We start from the raw sequence: 15,684 nt of genomic DNA, 5'->3' as shown, positions 1-15,684 counted from the left end.
GAAGAAAAGTTTTGAAAACCACTGCTCTCAATGAGGAATTGGAGTGTGTTGAAAGGAAACGTAATGGCAGTCTCACAGCAGAGTAATCCAGAGTATAATGCTAATCCAGAAACCTCCGTTCAGCATTTTGGCTTGGGATAAGAGGATTCCTTGACTTTCTCTACGTGTTCCTCTCGGGCGTTGGGGTCAGAGGGCTTTTAAGGTGGAATGTGGTGCATAAATGCCAGCTGCGCACTAGTCTTGCTCTGGTATCACTCCCAGCATTGTTATTCATTTGGCTTTAGTGATGCTCTTGGCTTCTATAGACCAACTAACAGAGAAGCATTAGCTGTAGTGGGAATGGCAGGAAAAGCAGTCCTTGGGAGCGTGCAAAATGGCCATTGAGAGATCGTGCAACACTTTTCATTGTGGACGAATTAGGTATGAGTAATGGTAGGCAAAATAGCCACTTGATGGCTTGTTCAGGGGCATACTGTTCAAATGAGTATGTGTGTTTACTCAGAAATAAGCCTCACTATATTAAACAGGACTTACTCCAAGTAAGGGTGTTAAATTGTGGATCAGTGTGGGCAGCAGACCAGGCACTGGCACAGTTCTTCTTTGCTGACAGCCTGATGCAGTAAAGTACATTTTGATGTTGAAGTGGGAAGGAGAAAATAAGAGATGTGAGAAATTAAGAGAGCAAAGCTGCCAAGAGTCTTGATCGAGTGCTCTCTCAGATGTAAGAAACCAGCCATCTCAGTAGGAGTATCCTTTAAAGGTCAATGGACCGTTCTTAGTTTATCCCAGAATTGGTCCTTGGGATGTGTGAATGTGTGTGTTACTTGGGAACCTGCCCTAAGGAGAGAAATGGCTAGCTGTACCTTCTGAACCAGTAGCTTTCTACTTCTGCTGGGAGGTATTGCAGCATTGTGTTTAAATGACCTCTAGATGAAAGAGCAGACTTCAGGCTTGTCGGATCAAGCCTTTCTCAAACTTTGGGTCTCTAGATATTGCTGGACTACAATTCCCATCATTCCTGACCATTGGCCATGATGGCTGCGGCTGATGGGAGTTGTAATCCAATAACGTCTGGGGACCCAAAGGTTGAGAAAGGCTGGTTTACTAGAACCTTGAGATCTACCAACCAGAGCCAGGTGCAAAATAAGTACGGTTTGAGTTAAAGAAGAGTGTACCTCTGAGCATGTATGCTCATGTTCTCACAGGAGGCAGTGATGGCCACCAACTTTAAAAGAGGACTCACGGAGGGTGAGGCTGTCAGTGGCTACTAGCCACGATGGCTATGCTGTGCCTCCACTGTTGGAGGCAATATGCTTCCTAATAGCAGTTGTGGAAACCGTAGGTGCGGAGAGGGCTCTTGCACTCAGGCCCTGCTTGTGAGCTTCCTATGGGCATCTGGTTGGCCACTGTGGGAACAGGATGCTGGACTAGATGGGCCATTGGTCTGATCCAGCAAGGTTTTTCTTATGTTTTCAGTTCCAGAGCTGAAATGAGCTCAGTCTTTTTACACAAAAGTCCACTCCTGATTAGCTTTCTTCGTTTCATCTTAATTTAGGCGGGAAAAAATCATGGTGATGGTACTAATTGTTAAACAACTGCGGATCAGAAACCCTTGCTGATCTACTGCAAATCACCTAGAGATCTACCAGTAGATCCCAGTCTACCCTCTGCCCACCCCTGCTTTATGGAACATGGCTTTACCTCTAAGAAAACAAGTCCTTATCATCCTTGGGAAAATCTTGGCAGACAGCAAGCAGCAAGTCAGTCATGGCTTAATTTTAAGTCATGACTAACTTGTCCTTTTGATTTCAGTAGGAACTAAGTTCAACCATCTTGGGCTGGATCCAACTCATTGTTTCCTGTACATCCACAGCTGGAATGGGATGTGGCCCAATATAAGTTCCAGGTTGGAGCGCAGGATTAAATGTGGTGGATTTCTTTTTGCACATTGGATGGGCAATTAATGCTTTTGGAATATTTCCTGGCACTATTTGGATTTATTTCTTTGCCTCTGTCTTACTTGTGGATTTCCGCTGTTGGCATTGTAGGTAATTAGGGATGCTAAGCATGAACCGGCTCTGTGGGTTGACTGAAACAGGGTAGGCAATGTGATGCCCTCCAAATGTTGGTAGATTACAGCTGCCATCATAATCTAACCATTAGGCATGATGTCTGGAGTCAATGGAACTTGGAGTCTAGCAACCTCAGGAGGGTACCAAGTTGGCTATCCCTGTCTTATATGTACTTTTGGAAGGGGCATTCTTGGAAGGTGATTCTATAAGGTATGCTAGAAAAGTGCATTTTGATGGCTATGCCAGACTGCACAGAATGTGTGAAGCCTGGCATCCAGGCCTAGTCATGGATAAGGATTCCTGAAAACAGCTTGTAACAAGAAGAGTATTTCAGGATTTTCAAAGCTATGCTGGGGTAGGTAGACTTTCTTCTGGCCACACTGGTTCAATTCAGCTTGAGAACATGGTTTGTACTAACCATGTTTTAAAACCCAAACCATGGTTTGAGTTTCCAAACATATCAGACAAACCATGGTTTAGAGCTGCTGCTCTGCTTTGTTTTCCATTCTCTCAGTGCCCACCTTTGTAAGTTTGTACATTTGTAAGCTCCCCCACCTTCACAGCCCACATCCAGAGGTTGCTCCACCAATAATCTTAACCAGGGCTGTGGAGTCAGAGTTGTGGAGTCGGAGTCGGAAGCAATTTTGGGTGGAATCGGAGTTGGAGTTGGTACAAATGTTCTGACTCCAGCTTCAAAATAAGATTAATATTTTAATATTAATATTAATTTATTAATATTAATAAATTAATATACCGTATATTCCGGCGTATAAGACGACTGGGCGTATAAGACGACCCCCAACTTTTGAGAAGATTTTCCTGGGTTCGGCCCTTACTTGGCATAAACCAACTGAAGGGCCTCAGTTAGACAGGCCCCATTGGTTTCCTACTCTGGGTAGAACTAACACTGGATAAAATCCTATGTGCGCACTGACTCAAGAGTAAACCCAATGGTACCTGGCGGTGCTTAGGGCTGCATCCGACGCTACTCAGAAGAGACCCACTGAAACTGGTGCAACTAAGCCAGCTACCTCTACTAGTTTCCATGCGGCTACTCTCGAGTCAGGACGAAGCAGGGCTGAACGGCACCCCCGCAGGCACACTGACTCGGGCAGCAAGCCCGGTAGAACTCGGCCCGAGAAGGCCGGCGCGACACTGGATCGGCGCCACCGGTCATCGGCGGGAAAGAGACAAGGAGAAAGCCTCACCTTCGTCGGAATCCCGCGCGCGGCCGCTGCGCTCTCCATCCTCTTCGTCGGCGGGGCTGTCCAGCTCCTCCTCCTCGAAGCTCTCAGCGGCAGTGGTGGCGGCGGGGCCCGTGCCGGCGGGCAGCACAGCGGCGGGGGCAGAGGCCCCGGCGGCAGCAGCGCGGGAGAAACCAGCGCTGCGACGCTCATGGCCGAAGCGGGGAGGAGGAGGAGGAGAAGGCTCCGCCACCGCCGCCCAAGGCACCTGGTGCTTTTTTCCCTCACAGCGGCGAGCCGGTTTGTGGTTGGTTTTTTTTTTTTAACTCCCTACCACAGGCAGCCGCAAGCTGCCCCCCCCGCCTCCTATGCGCAGGCACGCGAACCACTTCTGCTCCTTCCTTTCCTTCCTTCCTTGGCTGGCTTCTTCCTCCCTTAGTTGTGTTTGGACCACTGCGCCACCCGTAGGGTGTAAGGCGCGGCGATACTCTGGCGGCGTTTGCAGCCGTAGACTTAATGTTTTAGACTCACCTGCCCGCCAAGCGTCTCCAGGGTCAGTTTGGGAGCCCTTCCTCGGCCCACCCACTTTTGTTTCTTGTAGAAGACAGCAATGCCTCAGTTGGCGAAGTACCGTATATTCCGGCGTATAAGACGACACCCGGCGTATAAGACGACCCCCGACTTTGGAGAAGATTTTCCGGGGTTAAAAAGTCGTCTTATAAGCCGGAATATACGGTACATTTGCCATTTTGAAGGAGTCGGAGTTGGACAGTAGAAAAATAGAGGAGTCGGAGTCGGAGGTTTGACATACCGACTCCTCAGCCCTGATCTTAACTATGGATTATTAGTTCAAAGCACCAAACCATGACTAGCGCAAAACCCAACAACTCTTCAAGCCATGGTTTCTGATTTCAAGTTTGCTGGCACATTGTAAACCTTGGCTTCCTGATTCACAGTATTATTAAGCTGTGTTAATCTTGGTCTATTGTGATGTTTGAATCGAACCCTTATTCTTTCCATTGGTATTAAAAATCCAGATACATATGTCCATTCATCCATTTCCAAAGGGCACAGATAGATTCGTGTTTCCAGCGAATAGCTACCCATCATAACCACCACCAACTAACAATGCTTTTACTTGAGGTTTTGAAATGTCATATTAAAAAAAGGTTGACCTACAACTGATTGAGACCACCACGGAAGGTGACATATTTCTCCCTACCCCATCCCCCAGCAATTTCTCTGCCCACACCAAACCTCCCTCCTCAGTGAGGCTTGTAAATCATGTTGCATTTCTGGAGAGCCGTGTTCGGTGAATGAGATTCAGGCCTGATAATAGCAGCTTATGGGATGGAACAGGGTGCTTCAGAGATGGACGCTGACCTCTGGGTGACATTGGAAGGGAACAGACTCCACAATCAGTTCACTGGAGAAGCTGCTAGGTTAAAGGGCAGGTTGCGATTGATTGTGGGGTGGAACCTATGGCTGCCTGGAATCACTTGTGCGTGACTTAGTTGGGGGGAAGAAACTTAGAACAGCATACACTTGACTCTTCCCAAGCATTATTTTTCTGGGAAGAGGAGTCAAAGAGAGCTGATTTCTCCTTCCTTCCTTGAATCATCATCATCATCATCACACTTTGCCCAGATCTTCACAAGCAATCCAGAGCCAACATCTGGGAATTGTGCTTGAAATCTCCCATACCCTTTTGCTTGTAGTTTTATTAAGAACCCTTTGGTGAGGATGTGGTTTGAATCCTAGTGTCTTGGGCAGATTCCTTTGCCACTGTGGATCTTATGCAATATTGTTGGCACCAGGAAATTCTAGCTCTGAATCCAGTTCCCTAAAAACCAGACCTTCGGGGGTTGCTTTTTGTTTTAGTACATTTTTGTTCTCTGAATCAGTCCATTTCGACTCTTTGATGTGAGCCTTTTGTTTTCCTGGCCTTCAAATTTGCTGAACAACAACTCTCCATCCTTCCAGACTGCATGTTTGTGTTCTGCACACCATCAAGGTGCATGCATTATGTCTGTCTGAGCACAACTTGCAGATTTGACAGCCCTAAAAATAGCCTGGGAAGAGAGCCTGTCGTTATAAGTTTTTTGTTTGCCATTCCCCCAGTGCAGATCATGTTTAAACTTTGCAACCAGACGCCCCAGGAAAGTACACTGGGAACTGGGAAATTGCTTTTGGTAGGCAAAAGCCATCCAGTGGATTGCTAGATTTAAGGAAACGTTGCTGTGGGAGTGCATCCTGCCAGGATTAGTTGGAAAAGGGAAGCTTATTAGGCCACATCTGCCATATACATTTAAAGGGTCATGATACCACTTTAAAAAGTCATCGCTTCCCCCTCTAAAACTGTGGGAACTGTAGTTTGTTAAGGGTGCGGAGAATTGCTCGGAATCCCTCTTCCCAGGGAAGTTGGGAAATTGTAGCTCTGTGAGGGGGGAATAGAGATCTAACAACTCTCAACATCCATAACAAATAGCAGTTCCCAGGATTCTTTGCTGGAAGCCATCACTGTTATAAAGTGGTATCATAGTGCAGGTGCGGCCTTAAAAATCCAGTGCTGTCCCCCTTTTCAGTGTTGGGGTTATTTCTCAAAGGCAGAGTTGAACTCCAGGTTTACCATCTCTTTATAGTACCCTGCCCCATAATTGGCCAATGTTCTTTATGGGGCAACAGTCTTAACCCCATTTATCTAGGACTTTGGTAATTAAATGGCATGTAAATACCTTAAATAAAATCTCAGCAGGGCATACTTCTGCGTAGACATGTGTAGTATGCACTCTTACTCTTCCTGTTAATCGATGTTGGCCTGATCTACCCCTGCAACAGGATGAGGTGGTAACAGCCCTTAGATTGGGACTATAGCAGTTCAGACTACAGGCAGAGGATGCAACACAAAAAAGCTCCTTGCACATGGAAAACCTGCATGTCAGGGGTCTGGAACCCCTTTCTCCCCGGTGTGCTAGATGTCATCTTACGGGGTGTTTTTTCATTAAACACAGAAGAGCTTTTACAAAATTGTATTCTCACTGTCTGCATCTGAAGTAGTACTGTTCATACCACCTTAGAATTCAGCCACCTTATTTTTGTTTTCAGAGCATTTGCTCAGCAAAGTTGCTCTAGGTATGCAGTTCTCATACTGTGCCCTGAAGGATTTGCAGGTCTCCTGAGGCCCAGACTGAAACTCGGGGGTGATTTCTAACAGGGCTGAGCCTTTATGGTGTTTTTAAAAAAGCTTCTCCTTCCTGATGATCTCCTGTGCAAAATGACTGCCCTTTTCCCCATACTTATTCAGACTGATTTATTGTGCCTCTGTGGGTGTCCATTGCTCAGTTACTCTACTCCCCGAGAGGGGTTCTAAGACTGCATCCTGGAATTGTGGGAAATACCTACCACTACTGGATTAGGCCAAAGGATTGTCTAGTCACAGAGGCCAACCAGGTACCTTATGGGAAGCTTGCAAGCAGGGCGTGAGTATAACGGCACTCTCTCATTTGTATTCCCCAGCAACTGATTTCTAATGCTTTTGGTACTGGCCTTAAATATCGTCTTGGAGCATCAGGGATTAGGACTCAGGATTTAGGTAGCTTGAAAGCCCTGAGTTGCTTCACCCATGAACTGAGGGCCAAACTTGACAATGAGGGGCCCATGGCCTGTTGCATCTCCAGCATCGTTGCTGGCAGAAGTGCTGGTAGCCAGGGCTGTGGAGTCGGAGTTGGGAGCAATTTTGGGTGGAGTCGGAGTCGGTAGAAATGTTCCGATTTCAATTCCGACTCCTTCATAAATGGCAAATGTATATTAACTAGTAATAACAAATTTACTGTAGTAAAATGGTAGCACAAGGCATTTCATCACCACCACGTGAATCCAGAGCTTGGGAACATTACTTCTTTAAACTACAACTCCCATCAGCCCCAGGGATTGGGCTCGTGGGAGTTGTAGTTCAAACAAGTAACTTTTCCAAGCTCTGGATTCGCGTGGTGGTGATGAAATGCCTTGTGCTACCATTTTACTACAGTAAATTTGTTATTACTAGTTAATATACATTTGCCATTTATGAAGGAGTCGGACAGTAGAAAAATAGAGGAGTCGGAGTCGAAGGTCTGGCGTACTGACTCCACAGCCCTTCTGGTAGCACTTCACAAGTACAGGCCAATTCATAAAACTAAGAGGAGACTTCCTGCTGGCCGGTGGCCCTTCTAGCCCAGCATCCTGTTCTCACAGTAGCCAACCAGATGCCTATGGGAAGCCCGCAAGTAGGACTTGAGCACAAGATTTGTGATTCCCAGCAGCCTCCAATGATGGTTTCTTACCCTGAGATTTACACCCTTCCCCACGGGAGTCCCTGAGAAGGAAGCAAAACTCTCCACGCTTTGGGCCAGACCTTCCAATTCTAGCCCCAGTCTGGTCCTCTTTCAGAGGCCCTCTCAGCCTTTCCCTGGTCCTGCCATGCCACATCCCTGCTCTTCTTTTCCAGTTGTGCAGCTGCTTTTTGGGGGGCTGACCTCAGCTTGCCGCTCAAAGTTTAAAAAATCTCTTCTCTGGGTGCTTCCAGGTGACCCGAGCATTCATCCTGATTTCCTTGCAGGGAAATTAATGGTAGGACTCTTATTTTAGGAGGCTGGCAGAACTGTCCTGTTTTGCTCCTCTTTCAATGTCCATGAGTGGCCGGCTTAAAGTCCACAGCTTCTTACATGAAGCAGCTGGCTTCATGGAACAGTCTGTTTACCTAGAGGACAGGTTAATGGTGCATTTTACATACACAGTACCCTGTAATGGTAGGGCAGCCCCTGCTCCGATGCCAACCCTGGAGGGTAGCCTTGTAGTCCCAGGGGATCCTTCCCATTCTTCCCTCATTTGCCACCACTGGTTTATGTATCTCCTGTGGCAAGGGCGCAGGAGCCCTACTTACTTATAGTGGTCTCCTTGGGAGTAGAGGGACCTGAATTCCAAGTCTCCTGCTTGTCAACTTCAGCCTGTCTCCCCTTCTGCTCTCCTAGTTGCATAGCACAAGCAGCCTGAGCCATATGGGAGGACAACCAGCCCTTGAGTGTGTTAAGAATCCAGAACAGCCCAGAAATCCAATTCGGCCATTTATTCAAAAAAAGTATATGCAACAAGAATGGGTTAGGGGAATATTGGCTCTTTAACGAGGATTCATCCTGACTTGTGTGTGGGGAGGTTAGATGATGTTGCATCAAAGCAATCGTTATCCCACGCGCTCAAGTGCATTTTCCCATCACTTTTCAAGTGCATTTTCCCATCACTTTTCTTATCGCAAAAGGTCTGATCTTTTAAGGAAGCAGGTTTGTTTGGCAAGGCCTTCCAATTACCTCTAGTTGCGGAACTTGAATTTGTCAGTATGCAATTGTGTCCTACCCGAAAATAGCGACTGTCTGGAAGCACCCTCAGTTCTCCCAACTTCGCCTAAGTGGAAAATATTCTGAGCACTTGAAATGAGAACAAATCCTTCCTCAGGGGCGCTATAAATATACATACATAGGAAATGAGATAACAAAGTCTAGAGTATGCTATGAAACAATTATCAAGTTACAAGAATTTAAATGTTTGTGTGTGTTTAAAACATGTACGCATGAGATACTGTACATTTTTCTCCTTTTTTATGCATAGCTTACTGGTTTTGCAAATCTTTCTATAACAATACAAGTAACAAGCATGAACAATAAAAGAGGGGAAAAACATGCCAAGTCATAATACCATTAAGAAAATCATATGTATGGTTTTAAAAAGAGAGAGAGAAGAAAGAAAAAAATTATTAAACAAATCGGAGGAGAAGGGAAGGAAATAGGCTCCAGCAGAGCCGCACATGGCATACTGATCATGCAAACAACTCGCAAGTAGGAGCCCCAGATCTCAGATTATTTATGTCCTTTGTGCCTCTGAGTAAAAGTAGCTCTTTCATATGCTGCAAGGGAAGAAAGATCCTCTGACCAAAGAACAATCGGGGGAGACGTTTAATCCTGCCAGTGCTGTAAGACTTGGCTACTAATAAAGCATGCAGGATCCAGCAATGGGGTCCCTCTGTCAAACCACAAGACATAGGGATATAGTGAAGTATACATCAACATCTGAAAATTTTAGAGATGTTCCTAGGACTAGGTTAATGTGAGTAAGGATTTTTGGGCAAAACGGGGCCACTACAGGGCAAGACCAGTTTGTATGTGTCAGTGATTCCCCTTTTTCGCTACAATGCCAACATGCATCAGTAGATGTAATATGCTTCTAACAGAAGTGGGGATCCAGTAAGTAACTGGGGGATCCAGTAAACCTGAAAAATGAGTTTCTGCTGGGTAAGATGTAGCCCAAGGTCCAGAGAACAGAACCTTGCAGCGGTCAATATTGATTGCCATTCTCTCAAATGTATGGGATGTTCCAGTCCTCTATAAGGCCGCCCATATCAAACTTCTCAGCACTCAACAACGTTTTATAAAAGCCAATTGTGGGTTTTGAAAATTGCATTGAAGCTATCAGATCCTGCAACAAATCTGGGGTTTCAGAAGCACTCAAGGCTGCTGGACCATAGGTCGAGACCAAGAGGTGCTGCAGCTGCAAATGCTGCCACTCCACTGAAGATGGCAGCCTAAACTGATGTTTTGGGAGGTTCCCCATCTTTTCTTATCAGCTGATCCAAGGTAGAGAGCCCCCCAGCCCCCAACTCTTCTATAACATCATTCTGCCCCCAATTTTAATACAGGTGTTACACCATAAAGTGAGTTCCTCATATGAGGAAGGGTCAAATGAGTACTGCATAGCCAACTGCCTCCAAGCCTCTGTAACCAACATAATTGATGGTGGAAAGTCAACCCTCCAGATATGTTCTTGGACCCAGGGCACTCCAGCCAAACAACGGAGATACATAAAAAGACTCCAAAGAAGCCCATGACATAGAATGAATAGACACAGATTTACATTTTTCTATCTAACAAAACCAAATTAGGTGTTGTGTTTTTTAATTTGGTTTCGTTAGACACATTTTCAATACATTTTAAGTTACTGTAGTAGTTTTTTTAACGAAAAGTAAACTTAATTTTGTTTCATATTTACTCAGTATGTGAAACTGTGAGAATGTATTGCACTCTGTACCAGCCTTTGCCAACCTAGTGCCCTCCAGATGGTGTTGGACTCCAATCCCCATCAGACTCAGTCAGCATGGCCAGTTTTCAGGAATGATGATGGTGGACTGACTTTATGCCCGCACTTCCTCCTCAAGGAATCCAGGGAGGCAAACATATCAACAAAAGCAAATGAGCAAGAAAAAGAAAAGCATTCTAAAAAATATTCACAGCTTAAAAACATTATTTAATTGGTGATCTTCATGTCACCAGGAACAGTCCCCTTCAGCCGTCAAATGCCATGGTAAACAGGAATGTTTTCAAATTTCTCCTGAAAGTCAATAGGGGGTGATGAAGATACTCCCTACCCCATTGGGGAAGGCATTCTGCAAACAGGGATGAGTTAGTGTTAGTCCAACAACATCTGGAAGGCAACAGATGGTAATGTTAGGCTGGTCCTTTCTTACTTTCAGCAGGTTGTGATTCATTTTGGGACCCAATTATTGGTGTTGCTTCCCCCCCCTCAACCCCCCCAACTTTTTATTGAGTATTAAACAAATATCAATGCACTTAGAATAATACAGAGTGACTAAAAAGTTAAATTAAATAAAATCTAACAGTGGCGTACATTTTTACCCAAAACAATGTTTTCTTACCTGAACATCCTCATGGGGCTGCTTTATAGCCCTGTGCAGCTTGGAACCTCTTTATCGATGGACTGCCTCCTCCCATACTCCAAGGTCATCTACAGAGGCCCATCTCCAAGTGCCTCCTTAATCTGATGTTGAGAGGGTAGCCTTAGAGAGGGGGAGGCTTTTTGCTGGTGGGCCCCTGGCTATGGAACGTTTTCCCTACGACAGTTCATCTGTTGTCCTTTCAGCATCAGGCTAAGGGCCCAGACCGGTGTCCTTTCACAGGTGTCTTCTGTAGCATGTCACTGATGCATTAGTGGCAGATTTATCTATCCACAAATCATTCTGCTTTATAAGTTGCTTTGCGATGCTTCCCCATTGTTACCACATTATTGCTGTTGGGAGGGGCACTCTTGCACTATACGCAACAAAAGCAGGACACCCCTCCCCCCAAACATTTTTGGTATAAAACATGCACTGATTGGAAAGGAAGCAGTATGAGCACACCAAAACTTTTCCTGGTGCCAACTGTATTGAAAGTGAGATCGTGTGTAACTGCCATTATGATTACAACTCATGAATGCACGATAAAAAAGGTATCTGGAAGTGCTCTTAAGACTCTCTTGTTCTCCCAGGAAAGTTACAATCTTTTATTTATTTATTATTTGATTTATATCCCACCCTTCCTCCCAGCAGGTGCCCAGGGCGGCAAACAGAAACTCTAAAAACACTTTAAAACATCATAAAAAGACCTTAAAATACATTAAAACAAAACGTTAAAAACATTTTTTAAAAAGCTTTAAAAACATTTTTTTAAAAGCTTTAAAAACATATTGTTTTAAAAAAAATTAAAGAAGACATATTAAAAGCAATTCTAACAGAGATGCAGATGCTTTTGATTTTAGTCTCTGTGATATCGCTTGTAGTTTTAGCTCCTTTATTTACGGGGTGGTTTAGCTGCTGTGCTGTGTCTTATATTTTGCTTTTCTTTTTATATTTGGGTTTTATGCTGTCGGATCTTAATTTTATTTATTTATTTAACAAAATGTACATACCTCTTAATAGACACAAGCCTGTAAGCAGCTTACATTCTTAACATTATTGTCGATTTTTACTTTATTGTATGCGTTTAACTGATATGTGCAAAGCCTGGACAACTAGTGTATGAGGCATGTAACCAGTGTTAAAAATAACCCCACAAAGCACTTGGGTGCCTTACAACCAGGGTGGCAAACCCATGATCCTCCAGATGTTGTTGGACTACAACTCCCATCATGCTTGACTGTTGGCCATCCTGGCTGGGGCTGATGGAGACATCTGGAAGACCACAGGTTAACCACCGGCGCTCTAAATTGTTGGTCCAGCTGGTGGGTTGGGACTCATTGGTTGATGGGTTACAACAGCAGCACACCCATCATCAAATATATAGTAAATATTAAGAAGTGGGGTCTCCAGTGGCAATGTGGAGGCTAAAGTTGGATCCTCTGTTTGAAAAGATTGAAGACTACTCTAAGGCATTATGCAGATGTTAAGTTTTCAAATATCTCTCCCTTTTTTTAGCAACTGCTGCTGGCACTTACCTGCCACCCCTGCAGCAGGTATTTCAAGCTCCTCGCCGGCCCGGGATAGGAACTGTCGGGAAGCCCATCAAGCTTTTAGCAAACTACTTTGAAGTAGACATTCCCAAGATCGATGTCTATCACTATGAAGTCGACATCAAGCCAGACAAGTGCCCACGCAGAGTCAACAGGTAAGGCAAGTATTAGCGTTTAGCCATTTCTCCTCTCGTCCAGCCCTTTAACTGGGAAGAAGCCAAACACCTTGGAGGAAATGTGTGCAAGGCCCCTGCATCTCTTCTCTCCCCTTCCCTTGCTACGGGTTTTGAGAGCCCCCACTCCCAATCACACCTGTTGCAGCTGGTTCTGCCTAGTGGGTTATGTGGCGCTATTCAGCTTTGCCCTGCTTGAAGTTGCTGCTTTTGCACAGGTGGCAGCTGATCCTGCAAGCCAATGCTTGGACCAGCAGTGAACTGGCTTTCCGGTACCATCTCTATCTTTCCTCATTTCCTCCCCACCCACGCTGGGTATTGTGTGTCTCTCCTCTCTCCATCTCTGGCCATGCTCTGGTGGCAGAAGCTCAGGAGATAACTGGGCTTTGGGCTCGATCGCTGGTCAGCTTACAGCAGCTGTGTGATCTTGGCCTCGGTCCCAGACTTTTAAAATAGCCACCCTTAAACTTTGGTAAATGGTGCTGCTGTGTGAGACTTGTCCTAAGCCTTTGGGAAGGTCAGGACTGAGAGTAATGTGTGCTAAAAGATTGAAAATTCTGAAGCACATATATGTGTGTGTGTGTGTGTGTGTGTGAACGTGCAACAATTGAGCAAATTTTGCACCAGTTCTCTTTAACATGAATAATTCTGGCTGCGCTCTGGTAACGGGTGTGTGGTAGTGCTGGCTACAGAAGGCTAAGGGGCAAGGGTGCCCCCAACTGGCCACTTGCTTATTACTGCAGGCATCTCTCAAACAGGAATAAAAGCAGTTATCAGTGGCAAAGGGCAACATGTCAGAGGATGATAATTTAAATTTGTATGCTGCTTTCCCATATAAATATGCTCAAAATGGCTCACAACAGAACATAAACGCAAATCACTGCATCAGTGAAAATCAAATTGTAACGTAGCTTCTTATGTTCTTAACTCCTTTTCTTAAACAGCTGCATTGGTTGCCAGTTATGTTCTGGGCCCAGTTCAGTGTGATTATGTTGATATTTGAAGTTTTGAATGACCTGGGTCCAAATATCTGAGAGAACATTTTCCCCATATCAACCTGCCTTGCATTAAGGTCAGCAGAAGAGGCTTTCCTTGTGGTCCTTCTGTTAAAGGAGACATAATGCAAGTGTGCATGGCAGAGCATTTTTGGTGGTGGCTCCATGTCTGTTGAATGATTTCTCTGCTGAAATGCATCTCACCACAATTTTACATTCATGTAGATGCTGGGTAAAATCTCCCTTTTGTTGGGCTTTTGATATAAATTACATGCAAGTTACTAGTAATTTATGAGAACGTTGAACCTATTAGCCAGTTCTAGCTTCTCTCTCTTCCCCCCTCTCCTTCCCTCTTGGTCTTTCTGCAGGGAGGTTGTGGAATACATGGTACAACACTTCAAACCTCAAATCTTTGGAGACAGGAAGCCGGTATATGATGGAAAAAAGAATATTTATACTGTCACTGCCCTGCCCATTGGCAATGAAAGGGTAAGAGGGTGATGTTCTCTCGGGTGTGCTGAGCAGTGGCAGTGAAAAGCCTCAAACTTGACTTGGGATCAGTGGGTTCAGAAAGTTGGCCAACAGCACTTGTGGGGAATTCAGTAAAACAGCCAAAAGCACAAAGGAACGACACCAACTCTGACGACTTCGTTGAACAATGGTGTTTTTAAAAACATTTGTAATACTGCGAGTCTCATAGCTCCACCAGTGATACATGGACAATTATGGGTTAATATGATTATAGTTTACTCTATGTCACATTTGGTGAACATTCAAATTAATACTGAATTTATATTTTCCTTAGTAGATGCTGAAGGGTGGGGGAGAGGTGGGATTGAGGGAAGGATTTTTTAGTTTAATCTTTTTTTAATGTAATGTGTTTCATTGAAAATCAATAAATACTTTAAGAAAGTTTATTTATTTATTAGATTTATATTCTGCCCTTGCTCCCAGTAGGAAGTTATCTTGGGTGGGTGGGTAGCTTACGGTGTCCTCCTTTTTAAAGCCTGAAGATCGTATTGTTGTCTCTTTCCAGCCATGTGCAGTCTATCCCACATGACAATAACTGAAAAAGAAATGTTAATCCACTTGTGAATCATATGACTTCACCATGATGCCAGGTGACACAGCTTCAAAGGAAGAATTGGGAGCATACTCTTGTGAGCTCCCCATTCTCCCTTTGCAGCCTGGTTTAAACTCAAACTGCTACCGAAAGGGGCTCACAGTCAGCGCCGGTCAGGTGACTGCAAGCCCACTGGGAATGACGGAATGACTTCAGACACTGTTTTTGTCTGGAATCAGTTCAGCTCGGGAGTTCCAATAGGGCTTGCATTGGTGCCAAATTTAAAAGACGGTAGATGCAAGCTCTGATTGCCAAGATGCAGTCGGAAGCACATTTTAAGGCTGTTGATTGTTCCTTTGCAGCCACATCTTTACCTCCCCCACACATGATGTCATATATGGCATCACGTGTGGGACTGGTGTGCATGGCTTGGAAAAAACAGCCTCACAGGCCAAACTGGATCCTGCTGGGTCTAATTCCACATGCCTGGGCCAAAATCATTCCCAGCTCCTCTGATTGCAAGCTTGTCCTGTCATTCACAATAGAGTTCTTCCACCTTTTCCACACTCCTCCCTCCACACTCTCCCTCCACCTATCACCCCATCTGGCTTTATTCCTTATATGGCAGGCTTAGAGATATTACTGTTGCTTTCAGCAGACACTTGTCTGCCATGGGATTTTTTTTAATGTCTGGATTACCAAGGTGTCATAAAGTGCTTCAGGGGTCACTGCTTTTGACCTGTGTCACTTTGTACAGATACCTTTTCACCTCTGACCCAAAATCCCTCTGAGTCATTCCGCTTCCATTGAGGATTTGTTGGATTCTGATGCACACCCCTAAAACAAATTTCTACCAACAGCATCACCATCTTACCATGATGGAGCTTT

At 44.9% G+C, this 15,684-nt stretch overlaps 1 protein-coding gene across 5 annotated transcripts in view; it reads left to right on the top strand.

Moving 5' to 3' along the window:
* Nucleotides 1–15,684, top strand: part of LOC133370262 (protein argonaute-1) — a 77,306-nt gene that overhangs the window by 21,174 nt on the left and 40,448 nt on the right. For 4 of the 5 annotated variants that reach the window (XM_061596320.1, XM_061596321.1, XM_061596322.1 and 1 more), the window contains exons 2-3: nt 12,531–12,720; nt 14,102–14,222. In XM_061596320.1, the coding sequence (XP_061452304.1) occupies nt 12,531–12,720; nt 14,102–14,222 (311 nt within the window). Of the gene's footprint in view, nt 1–12,530; nt 12,726–14,101; nt 14,223–15,684 lie in introns of those variants that run through there. The other variant, XM_061596324.1, reaches the window with a different exon arrangement.

Source organism: Rhineura floridana, chromosome 15 (genome assembly GCF_030035675.1).
Source record: "Rhineura floridana isolate rRhiFlo1 chromosome 15, rRhiFlo1.hap2, whole genome shotgun sequence".
NCBI lineage: Eukaryota > Metazoa > Chordata > Lepidosauria > Squamata > Rhineuridae > Rhineura > Rhineura floridana.
This window is presented reverse-complemented; position numbering and strand designations above follow the sequence as displayed.